Source organism: Papio anubis, chromosome 15 (genome assembly GCF_008728515.1).
Source record: "Papio anubis isolate 15944 chromosome 15, Panubis1.0, whole genome shotgun sequence".
In the NCBI taxonomy this organism is placed as follows: domain Eukaryota; kingdom Metazoa; phylum Chordata; class Mammalia; order Primates; family Cercopithecidae; genus Papio; species Papio anubis.
In genome coordinates, this window is record NC_044990.1 from 4,035,405 (window position 1) to 4,057,553 (window position 22,149).

Below are 22,149 nucleotides of genomic sequence, written 5' to 3' on the forward strand. Positions count from 1 at the left end.
ACTTAACACAATCAATTGTGTTAAGTTCATGATATTAACTTGGTTGTGCAACTATTACTACCATTCATCTCGAGAACTGTTCCATCTCCCAAACTGAATCTGCATACTCATTAAGCAACAGCTCCCATTTCTCCTCCTCTTCCCAGTCCCTGGAAATTACTGTTGTACTTTCCTTCTCTACAAATTTGACTACTCTAGGTACTTCAAATAATTGGAATCATATGTTATTTGCTCTTTTGTGACTGTCGTATTTCACTTAGCATAATGTCCTCCAGATTTGTCCATGCTGTAGCATGAGTCAGAATTTCTCTTTTTATAAATAATATTCTATTATATGTATATACCACATTTTCTTTTTTTTTGTTTTTTGTTTTGTTTTGTTTTGTTTTGTTTTTGAGACAGAGTCTGGCTCTGTCGCCCAGGCTGGAATGCAGTGGCCGGATCTCAGCTCACTACAAGCTCCGCCTCCCGGATTCACGCCATTCTCCTGCCTCAGCCTCCCGAGTAGCTGGGACTACAGGCGCCCGCCACCTCACCCGGCTAGTTTTTTGTATTTTTTAGTAGAGACAGGGTTTCACCGTGTTCGCCAGGATGGTCTCGATCTCCTGACCTCATGATCTGCCCGTCTCGGCCTTCCAAAGTGCTGGGATTACAGGCTTGAGCCACCGCGCCCAGCCACACATTTTCTTTATCCATTTATCCATCAGTGGACATTTGGGTTGTTTCTGCCTGTTGGCTGTTGTAAGTAATGCTGCTGTGAACATTAGTATATAAATATCTGTTCTGCATTCCTCAAAATAATAAAAGCCATGTATGACAAACCCACAGCCAATATCATACCAAATGGGCAAAAGCCAGAAGGATTCCCCTTGAAAACCGGCACAAGACAAGAATGCCCTCTCTCTCACCACTGCTATTCCACGTAGTTTTAGAAGTCCTGGCCAAAGCAGTCAGGCAAGAGAAAGAAATAAATGACATCCAAATAGGAAGAGAGGAAGTCAAACTATCCCTGTTTACAGATGACATGATTCTGTATCTTGAAAACCCCATAGTCTCGGCCCCAAAGCTCTTTCAGCTGATAAACAACTTCAGCAAATTCTCAGAATACAAAACAAGTATGCAAAATTGCTGGCATTCTTATGTACAAACAGTGGGCAAGCAGAAAGCCAAGCCATGAAAGAATTTCCATTTACAATTGCCGCCAAAAGGATAAAATACCTAGGAATACAGCTAGCAGGAGAAGTGAAGGACCTCTTCAAGGAGAATTACAAACCACTGCTCAAAGAAATCAGAGATGCAAATGGAAAAACACTCCATGCTTATGGATAGGAAGAATCGATATCGTAAAAATGGCCATACTGCTCAAAGCAGTTTATAGATTCAATGCTATTCTGATTAAATTACCATTGACATTCTTCACAAAATTAGAAAAAAACTATTTTAAAATTGATGTGGAACCAGAAAAGAGCCTGAATAGCGAAGACAATTCTAAGCAAAAATAACAAAGCTGGAGGCATCACTTTACCCAACTTTAAACTATACTGCAGGGCTACAATAACCAAAATGACATGGTACTGGTACGGGAACAGACAAATAGATCAATGGAACAGAATAGAAAACCCAGAAATAAGACCACACACCTACAACTATCTGATCTTTGGCAAACCCAACCAAAAACAAGCAATGGGAAAAGGATACCCTATTTAATAAATAGTGCTCAGAGAACGGGCTAGCAGAAAGTTGAAACTGGAACCCTTCCTTACACCATATACGAAAATCAACTCAAGAGAGATTAAAGACTTAAATGTAAAACCCCAAACCTTAACAACCCTAGAAGGAAATCTAGGCAGTACCATTCAGGGCAAAGGAACGAGCAAAGACTTCATGGTGAAGATGCCAAAAGCAGTCACAACAAAAGCAAAAATTGACAAATGGGGTCTAATTACACTAAAGAGCTCTGCACAGCAAAAGAAACCAACAGAGTGAACAGACAACCTACAGAATGAGAGAAAATGTTTGCAATCTATCCATCTGACAAAGGTCTAACATCCAACACCTACAAGGAACTTAAATTTACAAGAAAAAAGCAACCTGATTAAAAAGTGGGGAAAGCACATGAACAGACACTTCTCAAGACATACATGTGGCCAGAAACATGATAAAAAGCTCAACATCACTGATCATCAGAGAAATGCAAATCAAAACCAGAATGAGATACCATCTCACACCAGTCAGAATGACTGTTACCAAAAAGTCAAAACACAACAGATGCTGGCCAGGTTGTAAAGGAAAAGGAATGCTTTTCCATTGTTGGTGGGAGTATAAATTAGTTCAGCCATAATGGAAAACAGTGTGGTGATTCCTCAGCAATCTAGAACCAGAAACTTGATCCAACAATCCCATTAGTGGGTATATTCCCAAAGGAATATAAATCATTCTGTTATAAAGATACATGTGGGTCAGGCACGGTGGCTCATGCCTGTAATCCTAGCACTTCAGGAGGCCGAGGTGGGTGGATCATCTGAGGTCAGGAGTTCGAGACCAGCCTGGCCAGCGTGGTAAAACCCTGTCTCTATTAAAAATACAAAAATTAGCCAGACGTGTTGGCATGCGCCTGTAATCCCAACTGCTCAGGAGGCTGAGGTAGGAGAATTGCTTGAACCCGGGGGGCGGAGGTTGCAGTGAGCCGAGATTGCGCTATTGCACTCCAGCCTGGGCAACAAGAGTGAAACTCTATCTCAATAAAAAAGAAAAAAAAAGATAACATGCATGTGTATGTTCTTTGCAGCACTATTCACAATAGCAAAGACATGGAACCAACCTAAATGCCCATCAATGATAGACTGGATAAAGAAAAGTGGTAAAAGTGGTACGTATACACCATGGAATGCTATGCAGCCATAAAAGGAGCAAGATCATGTCCTTTGCAGTGATATGGATGGAGTTAGAAGCCATTATCCTCAGCAAACTAATGCTGAAACAGAAAACCAAATACAGCATATTCTCACTTGTAAGTGGGAGCCGAATGATAAGAACACATGGACACGTGGTGGGGAACAACACACGCTGGGGTCTGTCTGAGGGTTGGGGATGCAAGGAGGGAGAGCATTAGAAAGAACAGCTAATGGATGCTGGGCTTAATACCTAGGTGATAGGATGATCTGTGCAGCAAACCACCGTGGTATACGTTTACCTTGGTAACAAACCTGTACAATCCTGCACATGTGCCCCTGAACTTAAAAATTGGAAAGAAAATAAAATCTTCTCCAGTCCCCAGTTTCAGTTCTTTTGGGTATATCCCCAGAAGTGGAATTGCTAGAGCATATAATAGTTCTGTGTCTGAGTTTTTGGGGAATCACCATACTGTTTTCCACAGCGGCTGCACTATTTCAGATTTCCACCAGCAGTACGCCCGGGTTCCAGTTTCTCCACATCCCCACCAGCACTTATTATTTTCTGTTTTGCTTTTGTTTGTTTGTTTGTTTGTTTGTTTTTTAAGATAACAGGCTCCTAAATAGATGTGAGGTGGCATGTGTAGTTTTTTTTATCAAGACAAATCTTAGGAAAAGAATGCAGTATTTGTGTGACTTGTAAAGATAAACTATGCAACTGTAAAGAAATGTTCAGCGTTCAGTAACCTGCTACCTGTGCACATCGCCCAAGATGCAGACTGGCTATCCTGAGCCGTCAGGGAGGCAGTCGCAGTGGATTAGGAACACCAATGCTATGGCCAGACCACCTGGTGCAGGTGGTGGCTTTGTCACTTTCTGTGGTGTGATCTTAGGACCTAACCTCAGATTCTTCCATCTATGAAATGGGTGTGATAATAGAGGATGGTTGTGTTGAGAATATCTGGCATATAAACATTCTCTCTCTTTCTCCACCCCGTATGTAATTAGGGGTAATTTAAGGAAGTTGGAGCAGCACTGCCTGATGGGAGCAGCTGAAAGCTTTCAGCAGGGAAGGGACAAGCCTTGTTCTTCTCAAAATTGGCTCAAAAAATCTGAGACTGAAATTCTTTTGTCAGCAGGCTGGAGGAAGGTAATTAGTGTCAGGTGAGGCTCAGAGTTACTGAACGTGTTCAGAATAAAGGACCTGGTGGCCTCCCAGAATAGTGAGGGAACTGGGGGTGAGCAGCTTTCTTCCAGGAGTTCCCTGTAATTGAGGACTTTGTTGCCATGTAGGCTGGTAATAACCTGTGTTCCATATTCCTGTTAATTTAGATGCAAAGTGGTTCCAATTCCAAATTGCACCAGTGTGGAATAAAATACAGAATATAGATTGTGCCTAAGGAATATTAAAGTGAAACAGTATAATTCATAATCCCCAGTGCTCCTAGCACTCCAGCGAGTGAATATAGGTGGAGTCTGAGTTCTCCAAGAGTGATTTTCCCTTCCCATGAGGATGACAGCTCGCATTGGCTTTTCTCCAGTGGATCGGTTCCTCATGCAGATCAGGAAGACCAGTGGGGATGGGGGACTTCCAGACTGATCTTTAGTTGCAGATAGGTGTCACCCTCTTGTCCAGAGGGTTCTCAAGACAGTCTCAGTTCATGGACCCTAGTTTCTCAAGATTTTTAGGGAGCCCATAGGCCAAAAGAAATCCCTGACAGTTCCATTTATTAAGGAGTTTTAATCAGCTGGCTGGAAAGGGATATTGCTAAGTGTGGAGAGAAACAAGAAGTCCAGAAAAACTTCAGCTTCTTCAGAAATTACTGCACTTGGTCTAATTTGAAGTCAGGTGAGGGTCTCAAGAGGTGGATACTGTGTTCACACCTCACTGAAGATCGGATATTGGTGTTTTTCCTTTATAATCTGAATGTTACCAGCACTGGGTGGAAAACACAAAGTTCTTAGAAAATAGGGATTGCTATGTTTTGTTTTCTTCTGGACAAGATGCTAATCTCCATGGGAGCATGCCAGGGTCAGCTGTGGCTTCCTGGTCCCTGCCACTGTGGATGAGCTCTCAGCACTGATGCAGGGGTCATTCTAGTGGGTTCAGAGACAGACATCACGAGCCTCTGGCTTCGGTTCACAAGAGCTGGACTCAGGAACAAGCCGATTTTAGAAATTTGAAAGACAGATGTGATCACAGTGGTATCTAGAATAAATATTTTAAAAGTGCATTCCTGTTTCTCTATTAAACCTCAGTTAGGCTTTTCGTTGTCTTGGACAGAGATGTAAGACTTTAACTTGATTTCATTTTTAATTTTAAAAGGTCAGTGTTTTTGTTGAAACTAGATTGCTGCACTTAAAAAGTATGGGGTAGGGGAATTAGAGATGAAAAGACAGCCCTTGCCAAGGCTATTTGATGAAGTAAAAGGAGGCCGCCTGGCAGGAGGTGAGAACAACAGCGCTGTTCTGAGTCTCTGCCTTCAGTTCCACGTGTAAGTGAGGTTGTGTGGTATTTGTGTCTCTGTGCCCAGCTCATGTCACTCAGCGTAATATCCTCCAGGTTTATCCACATTGCTGCAAATGGCAGGACATCCTTTTCATGGCTGAATAGTACTCTGTTGTATGTATACACCATTTTCTTTATCCATTCATCCATTCAGGGACACCTAGGTCAGTTCCGTATCTTAGCTACTGTAAATAGTGCTGCCGTGAACATGGGAGTGTAGGCGGCTTTTCGAGGGGTTGATTTTATTCTTTCGGATATATACCCAGTATTGGGATCACTGTATCATATGATAGATCTATATTGAGTTTTTCGAGGCGCCGCCATGCCGTTTTCCACAGTGGCTGTACTAGTTTACGTTCCTGCCAATAGTGTGTGAGGGTCTCCTTTCTTGCACATCCTTACCACCACTTGTTACCTCTGGGGTTTTGATGATAACCATCCTAACAGGTGTGAGGTGGTAGCTCGCTGTGAGTTTGATTTGCATTTCCCTGAGGATTTCAATGTTGAGCACTTTTTCATATACCTCTTGGCCATTTGTGTGTCTTCTTTGAAAAAATGTCTGTTCAGATCCTTTGTACATTTTGTGATTGAGGTATTTGTTTATTGAGGGTTTTGTTCGTTTTTGCTAATGAGTTGGTTGAGATCCTCGTATATTATGGATACTAGGAGTCCTTTATTGGTTATATGACTTGCACATGTTTTCTCCATTCCATGGGTTACCTTATTTTGTTGTTTCTTTTGCTATGAAAAACCTTTTAGCTATTGATACAGTCTCATGTGTTTATTTTTGCTTTTGTTGCCTATGTTTTTTGTGTTATATCCAAAAACTTATCACCAAGACCAGTGTCAAGGAGCTTTTCTCATATGTTTTGTCGTGTGGTGTTTATGGTTCCAGGTCTTACGTTTAAGGGTTTAATTCATTCTGAGTTGATTTTTGGAGTAAGAGTCCAATTTTATTATTTTGCGTGTGGATATTCAGTTTTTCCAGTACTATTTATTAAGAGACTATCCTTTCCCCATCCTTGGTGCCTTTGTTGAAGATAAGTTGACCATGTATGCATGGGTTTATTTCTGGACTTCATATTCTATTCTGTTGGTCTGTGTGTCTGTTTTTAAACCAGTAATATGTGGTTTTGATTACCATAAGTTTGTAATATAGTTTGAAATGAGGTCGTGTGATGCCTCCAGCTTTATTCTTTTTCAAGATTGCTTTGTCCACTTGGAATCTTTTATGGTTCTATATGAATTTTAGTGTTTTTTGTTTGTTTTTTGTATTTCATTGGAATTTCGATAGGCATGGCATTGAATCTGTAGATCACTCTCAGTAGTATGGACATTTTAATGATATTCTCCTAATTCATGTTTATAGGATATCTTTCCATTTTATTTGTGTCTTCTTCAGTTTCTTTCATCAATGTTTTATTGGTTTCAGTGTACAGATCTTTCACCTCCTTGATTACAGTTATTCCTAAGTATTTTATTCTTTTCGATGCTTTTGCAAATTGGATTGTTTTCTTGATTTCTTTTCGGATAGTACATTGTTAGTGTCTAGAAATGCAATTGAAAAAAATAAATTCAACTGATTTTTCCATGTTGATATTTATCCTGCAATTTTACTGAATTTGTTTATTAGTTCTAACAGTTTTATGGTAGTCTTTAGGGTTTTCTGTATAGTAGATCACATCATTTTCAAACAGAATATTTAACTTCTGCCTTTCTGATTTGGTTGCCTTTCTTTCTTTCTCTTGCCCATTGCCAGGATTACGTTGAATGTAAGTGGTGAGAGTGGACGTCCTTGTCTTATTTCTGATGCTAGAGGAAAAGCTTTCAGGTTTGCACTTTTTGGTATGATATTAGCTGTGGGCTTGTCATATATGGTCTTACTATGTTGAAGAACATTCCAGTATGCCATATTTGTTGAGAATTTTTATAATGAAAGAATGTTGAATTTTGTCAAAGGCTTTTTCTGTATCTATTGATATAATCCTATGATTTTTAGCCTTGATTTTGTCGAGGAGTTTTTACATCTGTGTGCACCAGGGATATTGGTCTGCAGTTTTCTTCAGTCAGTACATTTAAAATGGAACTCCTTGGCTCCCCTGCTGCTCCTCTCCAGGCCTCTGTTGCTTAGTAAGGTGCATCTCCGTTGGACCCAGCCTGATGGTGGGACCCACCTGTCTCTCCCCTCTTTCCACGTTGTCCAGTTGGTCAGCAGGCCATGTTGACTCTCCCCATCACCTCTCCCCAGCCCACAGCCAGGATTATCTCGTCCGGTGGCACCGACGGTGATGGCTTCTGCTGCCGGCTCCCATGACCTTTAGAGTAAACCCCAGTCCTTAACGTGGCTTACAAAGGCCTAGGCTCCCCCACCCTGTCCCTGCTCGCCGTCCTCCAGCTGGGGTCTCTGTCTCAAGCTCCCTGCACCCCAACATCCCTCCTTTCTCTGGCATTAGAGCATCCATATGTCGGCTGAAGGAGGCCGTTGCAGGCTTCATAACACCACCAGTGCTCCCAACGTGGCTGGAGCTCTCTGATGACTGAACCACATCAGCTGTTCACCATTCCCCTCCTGGTGTGTCTACCCCAGTTGCTCTCAGACACGAGGGACCAAGGAAATATTTGCTGAATGAATGAGTGAATCAAGTCACATAGGAAGTTCTTTCTTGTTCAGAGATGAAAGAGGCCAGGTGTGGTGGCTCTTGCCTGTAGTCCCAGTACTTTGGGAGGCCAAGAAGGGAGGATTGCTTGAGGCCAGGAGTTCAAGGCTGCAGTGAACTGTGATTGGGCCACTCCAGCCTGCACCAGGCTGCACTCCAACGTGGGTGACAGAGTGAGACCCTGTCTCAAGAAAAAAAAAAGAGGTCGAAGGAAACAAACCACAGGTACCTCATTTAAATGGAGGACATCAGTGTTCCTTTCTAATCTACGTTCACTCAAATGATGACAGTCTTGGGTAGCTTTGCCTGTGTTCCTTGCTTCATGTGGCCCTGAAGTGCTTATGTAACCACCCCAGGGGCAACAGGCATTGGTTATTGTCAAACCACCTGACAATGTTGCATCAGGATACTTGGCCTAAGAGGAACTATTGGGACTTCAGAGAGCTGATTGCCATATCATCAAAGTTCTGAGAGCTGATTGCCATATCATCAAAGTTCTGACATTCTAATTGGAAAAGATACAAACTAGCAGATTTTGACAGCATTTGTGGGGAGGAGAGCTGAGAGGGAAAGAGTGAAACCAGGATTGATTTTTAAATTAAGTTTAAACACAGTTAAGTGGGTCACGCTGAAACACATGCCTGCTCAACCACATTGCCAGATACTGAAAAAAAGAAAGGCTGGCTTTGTTTGACGGATGGGCAGGCTCAGCCTCCCAAATCTTGCGTACTTACAGGTAAGACCTCTTGCTGAGCCACTTGTGTCATTGAGCCCTGAAGTTGCTGCCATTCGGAGAAACCACAACAAACAACAATCCCACAAAACCAGCTCACCACGTGGCAGAGGATAGATGTGACCGGTGGTCTAGAGGAGCTGACCGTGGAGCAGGCTTGATCTTAGGTACAATAGCACGTCGCAGCAGAGGGAGTTACAGTGACAACACCTACACGCTGGCCTGCTTGGGTCAGTCCATCTCCACAGCACTGAGGACAGACTCCCGCACCGAGAAGTCGGAGGAAGATGATCAGGAGGCCGAAGTGACTGCTTGTATTAAGGAACATTGTGGGGGTGAGAGGGTGAGAGCAGCTCAGAGACGATGATCATAGCGAGGAGAGTCACAGGATGCCAGAGACACAGCACCCACTTCAGAACACTGCAAAGGGTCTTTTTTTGTTTGTTTTTGTTTTGAGATGGAGTCTGGCTCTGAAGCCCAGGCTGGAGCGCAGTGGCACAATCTTGGCTCACTGCAACCTCCACCTCCTGGGTTCAAGCGATTCTTTTGCCTCAGCCTCATGAGTAGCTGGGACTACAGGGCACATACCACCACACCCGGCTAATTTTTGTATTTTTAATAGAGACAGGGTTTCACCATATCAGCCAGGCTGGTCTCAAACTCCCGACCTTGTGATCCACCCGCCTCGGCCTCCCAAAGTACTGGGATTAGAGATGTGAGCCACCATGCCCGGCCAGGATCTTTCTTATTCTAGAAAGAGGACAACACCCTTCTCTCTGTCCTTTTTCTCATTCTGCTATCATTCAAGCTTCTAAGTCACAGATCAGTTCATCTTTCCGTAGAAGTATGACTTCATTTACTTTAGTATATTACTAATGAACAACTTTAATATAGCCATCCCATTGATATTTTTAACAATTTATTTACATTATAAATTAAGTGGGATGGGGAAGATGACACGAGAATCTTACAGGAAAAAATGTGTCTATAAGTCTGAACAAGTGACTCAAAAATTGACATTTAGAATACCACTTGTTCAGCATTTTGGAGAACAGTTTACATTCCAGTATTTATTATCTTAGGGTTGAAGAGTCTGAAGGCATGTATTATCCATACTCATGGAGAAAAGATAGAGCTAATTTTTAAATGAAATAATGGCATTTTATATATGTTTGGCTTCAGAGGTATCCTTTGGGAAAAGCTATCACCTTCTCGAGATCCGCATTCAGGTGACCTTGGCCGGTCTCTGACTGAGCCTGGTGGAACATGACTTCCCTCTGGCCTTGACCTTTGAGCTGGCAGGATGACTGCAGGGAGTAGGCAGTGCCTCCATCTGAGAATCACAGAGCAGATCAACCCCAAAGCAGCCACCTGCACGTGTGGTGCATCTTCTGCACCTCCACAGGCACTTTTGCCTAAGGCCAGATGCATGTACAATAATCTGAAATCCACTGACTTTCCAACAGAGTACTTCACTTCTTTGGATCTAGACATTTTGACCCAGAGTACCATTTCCTATTAGCAATGACCTGTAACTATCAACCTTACACGTTACCAAGAAAGGTGTCGTGCCATGAGAATAATTAATATTTTGATGAGAATGTTCTCTTTACAATGCATTTGCTTCTCTAAAAGTAAAAGAAACTGCTCTAAAAGAAGTTTTAGGATCCCATGGAGAAAGACTAGCCCAGGTCACATAACAAAGCAATTCAAAGCAAAGAACCCTGACCCAAAATTCTTAGCCTCAGCTGCTGCCCTTCCTCCCCTTCACCTGTCCCTCAGTCTTGCTTAGAGGGACATGCCTCCCTAGTGTTGTCCGGTCGTCACTGGGTTCTCTGCATCTGTGCTCTCAGCAGCACATCCGTTCCCCTCCTTAGTTGCCTGGGGACTCCACCTCCCATTTGCTTCTGCCTTGTAACGGTAACCTTTGTCTCACCTTGCATCTCCACTTTCCTTTTTGAGATTCAACATATTTAAGTATTAGCGATTCTTTCGTTTTCCTAGCAGCTAAACTCAGCTGGTTTTGAACTTCTCGCAACAATCAGAATATAGTCCTTGCTGTCATTTCAGTCCCCACTGAGCATCTGACATATTTGAAACGTTACTAAGCTCTGTGTCAAAGGAGCCATGTCCGTGGGATATTACACCAGAGTATTCCTGAATTCTGTGTGTTGGTTGTGTTCGAGCACAACGTCCCCTGAGGACACGCTGGCAATGAGAACCTCCACCTCTAACAAAGTCTCACAGATCGCCTCTGAGAGATGGGGTGTGTGCTCCAGGGACCTCTGTTCAGGAATAGTAGCTGGTCACCTCTGGCTTGGTTCATTGGTGGCATCGTATCACATGACTGTTGTGCGTGTCCTAACTGAGGAGATGTGTGCCAAGAGGCAGGGAGGGCTTGCAAGGAAACAGTATCCAAATGTCAGTTCAATTAGAAGACAGTTTAAATTAGAAGCAGAAGGCATTTCAGCAACTGCTTTAATGTGTAAAACTAATTTGAGAGGATGAGATACTTGATTGCACAGCACAGAGAAAGGGCCTTTTCTGGGCCTCTGTCCTCAGCGGTGGCAGAATGGTCTGTGGGGACATCCCCTACGTGAAGACCTGACAGGCTCCTGGGTGGAAACTGAGTTAAAAATTAATCTCATTTCCTCAGAATGCAAACCTATAAATTGGGGCTCTGCCTGGAAACACATTTTATGCAAAAACAAAAAAAAATGAGCATTAGAATAAATGCAGCAAAAATGAAATACAACACACGTATGTGCTGTTACACACAGTTATTAAGTATGTCTGATTAAGCTGTGGATATAAAAGCTGCATCATTCCCTTTAGGGGTATTCTGTGCTGACTGCACTGTTGGGTGTCTTAGCCTGGGAACCCAGTGACACGCAGCTCCAGATTCGGGCTGGTCTGCCTCTGCCAAGCAGAGACACTGTGTTTGCTCCAGTGACCTTCACAACGCCTTCAGGACTGGGGCCATCCATCTGGAAAACTTTCACTGCTCTGAATGGTAAACGTGGGGGAGGTGCAGTCTCGGGGTGACATCAGTTTTGGCATGGGTTGCAGGCATGAGGTAGTCCTAACCGGGAACTCGGTGGTTACTGCTGCAATCTTGTTTACCACCAGAAAGGTGCTGGACAGGCCATGGCTGCAGGAAGGCAAGACGCAGGGCCGTCTTCAGGGCTGAGGGCTGTGGCCGGCAACAGCTCCCCTGGGGCCTTCCCAGGTTGCCATGAGATTGGAGGAAGAGGAGCTCAGACGCTGTCACGGTGCAGAGGTTGGGGACACAGGGAGGGGCACTGTGGAGGATGCCAGCATCTTTCGCAGAGGCTCAGACCTACCTGCCCTTTCATCTCTCACTACACCAGCCCGACCTGCAACTTTAGACACAGAAGGTAGATTTGCCTTTGTAGTCTAAGACCTGCCTTTGCAAATCCTCGTTTTCTACACCCCATCACCCCAGAGGATTGACAAAGCAAACATACATCCCTACTGGGGAAACACCATTCTCAGCCACAGGAATGTGGTTTAGACCAGTAACCCCCATAAGGCAAGCCAAGGCAATCACACGCTTTTATGAAATTGACACCTTTCCCAAAGATACGCTTATTCCAGTTACATTTCTCCATATACTTTCAATTGAACATTGAACTTCAATGATTGAATACTTAAGTGACGCCAGAGCTACAGATTTTCTTTTGAAGCATCTTACTTACTCCTTACACAGAGAGACCCTGAGGGTACCAGATCCAAGGGTAAGGGGGCTTCTTTCCTTTACTAAGGTGTGTATATTGGGGCTGGGAAGAGGAAGGACAGTGTCTGGCATTAGGCCTGGGGAATAACTTCATCTCTGAAATTAGAACCTTGGATGCTTTCTCTTTACAAATGTTGTAAATTATGGCTGGGCATGGTGGCTCATGCCTGTAATCCTAACACTTTGGGAGGCCAAGGTGGGAGGACCATTTGAGATCAGGAGTTTGAGACCAACCTGGCCAACATGGTGAAACCCCGTCTCTACTAAAGGTACAAAAATTAGTGGGGTGTAGTGGCACATGCCTGCAATCTCAGCTACTTGGGAGGCTGAGGTGGGAGGATCACTTCAGCCTGGGGGCGAGGTTGCAGTGTGCTGAAGTTACGCCACTGTACTCCAGCCTGGATGACAGAGCAAGACTCTGTCTCAAAACAAAACCAAAAAACAAGAAAAAGAAAAAAAAGGAAAGAAAAGGAAATGATAAATTTCAGTGGTTTTAACTGGCAATGGTATGTACCTGTTATCCCAGCTACTTGGAGGATGAGGTGAGAGGATCACTTGAGTCTAAGAATTTGAGGCCACCCCGGGCAACATAGCAAGATTGAATCTCTTAAAATTGCTTTCCAGTAGTTTCAGAAAAACTATTCTGAAACTAATTGGTAGCACATTCATAGTTTTCAGCACTCTTCTCTTTTTATTACAATTCTTCTTCCTAATAGCATCAGTGGCCATGGTTGCTGCTAGACCTCCTACAAAACACAGGTCAGCTTCCACAACAAAGAACCATCTGGCCCAGATGTTGGGGTGTCAGACCTGAGACGTGCAAAGCCAGCAGCCCCTTCAGTCATTCAACAGACACATGCTGAGAACACAGTGAAATAAGACACGGCTTCTGCGTTTAGAGAACTTTTCATGCTCCTCGGAGAGGTTAGTGTAGAAGCCAGACGAGGAAAGCAGAATGACAGGGCAGTGTGGAAAACGCTAGAGAAGTGTCTCCAGGTATTTCAAACAAAGAATCTAATACAGGGGTTATTTTTATACAGCTGAAAAACAAAAGACAGTGCAATAGCAGGAAGTTGCTACCAGCCCCTGGGCTGGAGTGGTAAACAAGAGGGCGGGTTGCTGGAGCTGCGAGCTGGTGCCGCCCGCCCGCAGGACCTCGGACCTGGGAAGGAGGAGCTTCCCAGCAGGGCTAGAGCCACAGAGACACCACAGCTGCTGCACATGCCCACGAAATACTGTGGCAACTCCCTTTCCCAGCCCTTGAGTCACCTCCCACCACCACTGCCCACTGCCAAACCTGGACAGAAGCCATTTGTCAGGAACCTGGGAATTGTGGTTCCCAAAACACAGAGAGACAACAGTGGCTGGAGAAACAGCCTGAGAGCAGACAAGGAAACTCGCAAAGTCATGGTGATGTGAGGATCATGACAAATAGCTCAGCCCTGCTGGAGGGAAAGGCGTCCCGTATTGGGCACGGGACATTCGACATTTCTCAAAGTCCACGGGCAGCCAGTGACCCTGGGTTCAGTGACACAGCCCATCTGCAGTGTGGAAAGGACTCTGGCAGCAGAGTGCAGGATGGGTGGGCAGTGAGCCAGACCACAGTCATCCAGGTGGAAGGTAATGCAGCCTAGGAATGAAGCACCGGCCACCACGCTGACAGAGGGCGGGTGGGCATGCAGTAGAGTCGCTTAGACCTGGTGCAATCTGCAGGGAAGGAAGAGGGTGTAGCCTGACCCCCGGGTTCTGGCCTGGAGGTAGCAGTGCTGGGGTGGACCCTCCGATTTCCACCCTGCTATGCTGTCACTACAGCAACGGTCGTAAGCTCCTTAGCCTCACTGTGCCGTAGCATCCTCACTGTCGTGAATAGGGGTCAGATGTTCCCCAGGGCCACATTCTGTGCAGCTGTGATTTAAGGGTCTGCGCTCACCCCTTCAGCATTTTCGATTTCAATGTGTTTTCTTTCAGTGTCAGTTTGTTATGTAAATCAAGCTGCTCTAACCAGTGGGCCGCAGGCTGCATGTGGCGCGGGGAAGCTTTGAATGTGGCCCAACACAAATTCATAAACTTTGTTAAAACATTGTGAGATTTTTTTTTGCGATTTTTTTTTTTTTTTTTGGCTCATCAGCAGTTGTGTTAGTGTGTTTTATGTGTGGCCAAGACAATTCTTCTTCCAGTGTGGCCCAGGAAAGCCAGAATATTGGACACTCCTGATGTACATGATGAGTATATTATAAAACCTTTCGACTTGTTTGTACATTTAATCTATTCTATATTCCTGAATTTCAAATTTAAGTTTTTACTTTAAAATTACCAGTCAAAAGTTTGTTTGTTTTTTGTTGTTTTGGGGGAGAATTCTCATTATCACTAAAAACAAAAAAAATTCCATTCTAAAGTTCATACACCCTAGAATCCAGCTTGTAGACAGTGGATTTCACAATATTCCCATCTGAAATTCTTAGTTCTGTTTCTTTCATATCTCTGACAGAGTTCCCACAATTTATAAGACTTGCTACAAAACCACTAATTGAATTGCAACCCTTGTTAGTTAATAGAGGTCAAAGTATTAGCTCTAAATAATGCAACTTGCTATGTTACTCAGAAATTCCAGGAAAAGCCTTTTTTTCCATGATACTCAGTTTCACTCTTAGCAGCACACAACAATCACGTTGTTCAGCTCATGAACAAAATACTAAGTCCCTGGTCTTTTAAAAAGCGTATTGTCCCAATTAGAAACCCCAATTTTTTGCATGTGTTTTATGAAATCTAAATCCTGGAAATTAAGTTCTGAGTGTTAGAAAATTTCAACTTCTTCACTCTATAAAAACATAGTGGCTTGTAACGACTTCTTACCTTGGTATGGATTAGACAAGACAGGATAACTGATGTGATTTCACGTCGAAGTTAAATAATCTAAGTGTGCAAAGCACACCATTCTTACCCTCAGAGAGTGCACACTCTTGTTTGAAGGCAGCTCTATAAAGCTATCATCATAATCCATTTTGGTAAAAACAATCTGATGAGATGCCTGAAGGCTTGTGGAAGCACAGAGGAAGGGATTTCATTCATTCCAGGGGGCTCAGGAAGGAATTCCTGGGTAAGGAGGCACCTGCAGTTCATCTCAAAGAATGATGAGGTATTATTAGACTAGGGGTGTGTAGGCTTTTCTAAACCCACTTTCACCTTGATTTTACTAATTTATCACACTAAGCTGTCCTTCCAGAGACACTGTTCTACTTACTGTAGAGTGAGCAGTTATCCCCATTTGCTAGGAACTTTGTTGGCTTCAACCCTGGAAGTCCCATATCCTGAGATACCCCTCATTCCTGGGTCAGTCAGAGACCTGGTCCCCCAAATTTACTGCCTCCCAGTTGTACTGGGTGTTGTTAACTGTTGCTTTGCTCTTGCCAGTTTCTTATCTAGAATGGAGGATTACCTTCTCACGGCCTCGAATTCCTCGTGGGACCCGCACAGACACTTGCACCCAGTAGATGCTCGTGAAGTGGGTATATGCATAAATCTTGGTAGCTCTTATTCTGTAGACAGCACTGAAGTGCAGACCACTGAAATGACTGACTCAGGAGCCATATGACAGCACCCAGTTTAGGCCAAGTCCCATGTCTTGGGCCCTTGTTTCCTCCTTGGTTATAACAGGTCTCATAGCGCCCTCTGGTGGTGCCAGGAAGCTGTCTAATCCCCTGAATTACAAGGCAGGCATCATGCCTTCTCTTCTGTAGTCAATGCGAGTCATGATAAGACCATGATTACGACTTAACGTCAGTGCCCACGAATTGGACTTGACCTTTTGATTAAACAATCTCATTCATATCACGATTCTGAAATGCTGAAACAACGGAATTCCCTGTCCCTTCTAGAGCACATGAAGGCGCATAGGTGATACCAAATGTTGAACTTACTTTGCAGCTGGTTACAGGCTTCATACCCAGTCTCACTGCAGAGATGATTCAAGCCTCTGCTTATGTGGCTCATTCAAATGTAACCCACAGCTCCTCTGGCCCTCTAATTCCTCCATGAGAACATTGAACTGCAGAGGGCATATAGTAAGTAGCGCATCGGTCTTCTGATGAATGGAATTGGCTGATGGTCTGAGTCATCGTAGCCTCCCTTGTCCTGGATGGAATCAACTCTTTGACCGTTTAACTATGGCTGTCCCTGGGAATCCCTTCTCACTGGAAATGATGTAGGGACAGATAAGAACGGAACCCATCAAGAACCTGGGGCGTAGGAGCAGAAGAGAGATGTTTCTGTTTGCATGGGGCAGATTCTGCACTTCATAGGGGTGAGCTAAATCGGGATCTGCTCTCATCTTTAAACAGTGTCCTCCTCTTACTCCTCTCTGGCCTTTGGCCTCTGTGGCCTTGACTGATGTCTAAAGATTTTTGGAATTTATTTGCAGTCAGGGTCGTGAGGCCCAGGAATTGGAGTCAGATGTGTGAGTTGCAGATGGCCACTGTGCCTCTGTCTCTGTTCATTAGTTTACTGCAGTGGAGAAGAGTGTGGGCTTTGTGGGGACAGCTGCAGGACTCCCAGGCAAATGACCTAACCTGCTCCAGTATCCATCTGGTTGTCTGCAAAATGCAAGTCATTCTGCGACCTCTTAGGTTTCTGTGGGTCCTCAGTGACATTATGTTTTCCAAGACCTTAGTGCAGAGGCCCGACATATAGTAAGTGCTGAAAAGTTGATAGTCTTTTATGGTTATTTTCATAATCTATCGTTCATTCATCCAGTAATTATTTGTTGAGAACGGGGGACTGAGACATGTAAGCTATCACTTGAAGACTGAGCAGATCTTGGCCTGATGGGAAAGGTTAAGGGGGAGCAGCATTTTCATTTTTCAGGGGAAGGCCATGGACCCAGGTGTAGGGTGAAGGGCATGGACCCAGGTGTGCATAATGGGGAAGGCATGGACGCAGGTGTGGGGCGAAGGGCATGGTCATGGGTGTAGGGGGAAGGGCATGGACACAGGTGTGGGGCGAAGGGCATGGATACAGGTGTGCATGATGGGGAAGGCATGGACACAGATGTGGGGTGAAGGGCATGGACACAGGTTTGGGGGGAACGGCATGGACACAGATGTGGGGTGAAGGGCATGGACACAGGTGTGGCGGGAAGGGCATGGACACAGGTATGGGGGGAAGGGCATGGACCCAGGTGTGCATAATGGGGAAGGCATGGACACAGGTGGGGGGGGGGGAAGGGCATAGACTCAGGTGTGGGGGAAGGGCATGGACACAGGTGTGGGGTGAAGAGCATGGACACAGGTATGTGAGAAGGGCTTGGACACAGGTGTGCATGATGGGGAAGGCATGGACACAGGTGTGGGGTGAAAAGTATGGACACAGGTGTGTGGGGAAGGGCATGAACGCAGTGTGTGGCACGGTATGGACACAGGTGTGTGGGAGTAAAGATATGGATACAGGCATGGGGGGAAGGTGTGGAAGTGGATGTGTGCGGTGGGCGTGGGTGCAGGAGTGTGTGGTTGTCAGGGCACGTGGGAAGAGGAAAAGGATGCTGAATTTGTTTAATTTGAATTCTTCTGAATTTTTTTTTTTTTTTTTGAGAAGGAGTCTCTCTCACTCTGTCGCCCAGGCTGGAGTGCAGTGGCGCAATCTCGGCTCACTGCAACCTGTCTCCCGGGTTCAAGTGATTCTCCTGCTTCAGCCTCCCGAGTAGCTGGGATTAGAGGGGCACGTCACCACGCCCGGCTGATTTTTGTATTTTTAGTAGAGATAAGGTTTCACCATGTTGGCCAGGCTGGTCTCGAACGTCTGACCTCAGGTGATCCATGTGCCTCGGACCCCCAAAGTGTTAGGATTACGGGCGTGAGCCACTGCACCCAACCCTGAATTTCTAACATACTTCAGCAGCATCCTCACTTCTCTCTACTCTATGACCAGTTGGAAAAAGACCCCTACCAATGTGTTTCCTTCTCAGAGGCTGCCCTGGCATGTCTTGGCCGAGTCCTTCCCGCCTCTGTCCCGGTGGCCCTGTGCAGCTCTCAGTTAGTGTTTGAGCATCTCAGAACTCCTGGACAGAAGGCAGCTGCCAGCATGTGGGGCTCACACTTGTTCCTGCGTGTGTCAGCACTTGGTTTGAGTATTCGGTGTGTTGGATTCAACACAGGCTGGCATTTTAACATCACACCTTTTGAAATTGTTGTGAGGTTTTCTTTTGGTATTTCCTAATTTTTTTTTTCCATTTCACATACGAAGAAAAGATAGCGTTGAATGATACCTAGATATTTTCATTCCAGCAGTTTTTTCCTAGTCTCACCTACACAGGTTCCAGTGAGTTCATGTCCACGGCACAGTCCATAATTACCCTTCTCTGTCCAGGGTTATATATTTGCATCTTTCCTTCAACTTATGAAGTGAATGGAGGGGAAATGTACAGTTGTAACCGAGTTTGCAGTAGCTTTCATCTGGCCAGCCCTGTGCTGGAGCGTGCGTCGTCTTCTCTGAGCAGAGGGGCTGCTGCGCGGGAAATGGCTAAACCGCCCGCTTTGTCTTCCGCTGCAGGCCGTGGTCACCCAGGAGCCCGATGTGCAAGGCAGGTGTGAGTGCCAGGACGGTATTCCTGGAGATGAAGGCCTGGAGCTGCGGTCTGCGGACTCGGCAGTGCCCGTGGCCATGACCCAGGCTGCTGTGCGGCCCTGGTCACCCTGCCCGGAGAACATGACCACTGCCCCGAACGGCCTCGGGCCGGGCCCCGCAGCCCCCTGTCCAGGCTCGGACCTGAAAGACCCCAAGATGGTGACCTCGCTTGCGTGTGGAAACGGAGTCTGTGGCTGCAGCCCTGGTGGCGACACAGACACCCAGGAAGCCAGACTCAGCCCAGCCAAGCTTGTGCGCCTCTTTGCCACCAGTCGGAAGAGGACGAGTGCCCACCCCGAGCGGCCCCGCTCCGTGGTGCTGGTGGGCAGCTCCTCCACGTGGAACACCCTCGCCTCCTTCCGGAAAATGGGATCCTTTAAGAAACTGAAGTCCTCGGTCCTGAAAGGAATTCAGAGCCGAGAGGGGTCAAATGCCTGTTCCAAGGGAGAGGCTTTGGAGCACGGCCTGGGAAAGCCCATCCTGAATGGTGCTGTCCCAGGAGCCCAGGCAGGCAGGGGCTCCCCGTCAGCACCGGGACCAGCGTGTGGTACCCTCAGGCCAGCAGAGGGGGGCACACTGGATGGCTCCGACCTCGAGGACACGGACGATCCCTTCCAGCGGAGCACACACCGCTCCCGCAGCCTCCGCAGAGCCTACGGCCTGGGCCGCATCTGCCTGCTGGATGCGCCCCAGAACCATGCGACACCCACAGCAGCCACTGGCCAGGTGCCCACCATGTGTGAGATTCTCGTGAGGGATCCTGAAAACAACAGCATGGGCTACAGGAGGAGCAAGAGCACTGACAATCTTGCCTTTCTGAAGAAGAGCTCCTTTAAGCGGAAGTCCACCTCCAATCTTGCAGACCTCAGGACGGCGCATGACGCGCAGGTGCCACAGAGGACCCTAAGCAGTTCCTCCACTGACTCCCAAAAGCCTGGGTCAGGAAGGACCAAACGCTGGAGGAGCCCGATAAGGGCCAAGGACTTTGACAGAGTCTTCAAACTTGTGAGCAATGTGACTGAGGCCGCCTGGAGGAGGGAGAGTCCCAGGAGTGGGGCCCCGTCCCCTGGTGAGGCCGGCCTGAGACTCCAGGCACACAGCCGGCTGCATGACGACTACTCCCGCCGCGTCTCCAGGAGCACTGAGCAGGACAGCAGGCGGGGCGGGGCGGTCATGCATGGTACCACTGCAGCCTGCACCGTGGCCGCTGGTTTCGGCTCGGCCACCTCTAAGGGCCCCCACGTAGACGCTGACGCCGCCGTATTTCCTCTTGAAGCCAAAAGTTCCTGGGCGGTGGAAAGCGACAGTGCTTGCGCTGGCAGCTCCTCGCCAAGCCCAATTGTCCAGGATGTGTTGAGCAAAGACTCCTGTGACCCAAACGCTGGCAGCCAGTTCACATTTGACCCTGAGCAGCCTCCCACCCCTCTAAGGCCCACCACACCCAAGCCCCAGAGCCCTCAGAGCCCCGGGGCAGGAAGTGCCAAGTGTCACAGCAATCACAGTGCCCCATCCGTGAGTTCGGAGGAGAGTGAAGGAAGGGCAGAAGGGTCTGCTCAGAGAGAGCCAGGGCCTGTGTCCTCGCAGGATCCTGTGGAAGCCACACGTGGTGTTGAGGGCAGCAAGGACCTTTTGGTGAACACCGGTGGGGCAGCCAGCCCAGAAGAAGAGGAGGAGGAGGTAAGGGCAGTGGTAAGGTCCCTCATGTGGGCGACCCTGCTGCGGGAAGGGAGCTTGTACAGGGGCATTCTGGCCTCACCTGGAGGTTCCCATGCTGCACAGGTGTTGCCCTGGGTCCCTAACTTGTCATGGTCAGTGGCCCTCTGCTGACCTTGTTGCCCTTACAGTATTAGTGGGAATGGGAGTTGTCAAGTTGCTGTTTACCAAGTTCAGAAGTAATCTCTATCTCCTTTGAAATAAATTTGACAATGTATGAGACTCATTGAGATGACATTTGCCACACCTTTCATTCAAAAGATGTTTATTGAACATGTACCAGGTACTAGATTCTGGGGGGAAAAAGTAAGTTGTGAACAAACTATGTTCTGCTCCATGCAGTTCTGACTTGTATCTTTCTTCTTTATATTTTAAGCTGTTTCTGTAACCTTTCCCACAAAGTACATATAAGTGAAATTCTTTCTGTTAAGAGACTATTACCTCTCCTAATATCACAGCACCTTTGGGTGTCACTTGACCAGCTGGAAACCTCTGTGACTGGCAGTGCCTCTGCTTGAGTTTTGCTCATGCCCGTTAGCCTCATCCCACCCATTCTGCCCAGCAGGCTGCTTGAGGCTTGCACTGCCAGCCCAGATCCTATGCCTGCCAAGGGCAAACCAGGGATGGAGCAGCAAGGGGTGTGTGAGTGAGTGAGCATGGAGTCCAGCCTCTGCACACAGCCAGGCATGTCCGCTATTGCAGCAGGGCAGGCAGCTCCAGGTGCCGGCTCCATGCAAGGCTGTGGCTGGAACAGACGTACTGCAGCTGGCTTCTGCTGCAGGCATCAGCTTGTGGACAAGGGGAATGTGGTGACAAGTGAAATCTCAGAGATACCAGGAATTGCAGAGCCCCGAAGAGGGTGTTACAGCATGTCATAGCCTGGTCCTGATCTGGGCTCCCGGAAGGGCCACAACTCTTCTCATCACCTGCATTACAGCAAGCAGGGGCCGTGTTTCTGGGGAACATGTTCCACCCCACTGTGTTCCAGCTCCTTTAATCCCACTGCCCCACTCCAGCATGCAGCTCTTGGGCTGGTCTAGCCCCGCCCTTCCTTTTGCATGTGGCAGCTGCCTGGTGCTGGTGGAAAGTGGGAGGATTATAGTGTTACAGCTTTGGTTGAGGGAATCCCAAGGTTTGGGTCCCCAGAAGGGTTGCCACTCTTCACACCTGCAGTCCAGGAGCATGTGACCACCTGTAGCTCGGTGAGCTGGCCAGGAATGTGTTACAGCCCCTTTAACTCCCACCTGCAGCTCGGCGAGCCATCCAGGAAAGTG

The 22,149-nt window shown here is 46.7% G+C and overlaps 1 protein-coding gene across 4 annotated transcripts in view; it reads left to right on the forward strand.

The window, feature by feature from the left end:
- SPATA13 (spermatogenesis associated 13) overlaps positions 1-22,149 on the forward strand; it is a 152,065-nt gene that overhangs the window by 45,282 nt on the left and 84,634 nt on the right. For 3 of the 4 annotated variants that reach the window (XM_009191642.4, XM_031655764.1, XM_031655765.1), the window contains one exon: positions 19,088-20,839. The exons of the other annotated variant lie outside the window; for it this stretch is intronic. In XM_009191642.4, the coding sequence (XP_009189906.2) occupies positions 19,199-20,839 (1,641 nt within the window). In that variant the 5' untranslated portion in view covers positions 19,088-19,198. Of the gene's footprint in view, positions 1-19,087; positions 20,840-22,149 lie in introns of those variants that run through there. 4 annotated transcript variants of the gene reach the window in all.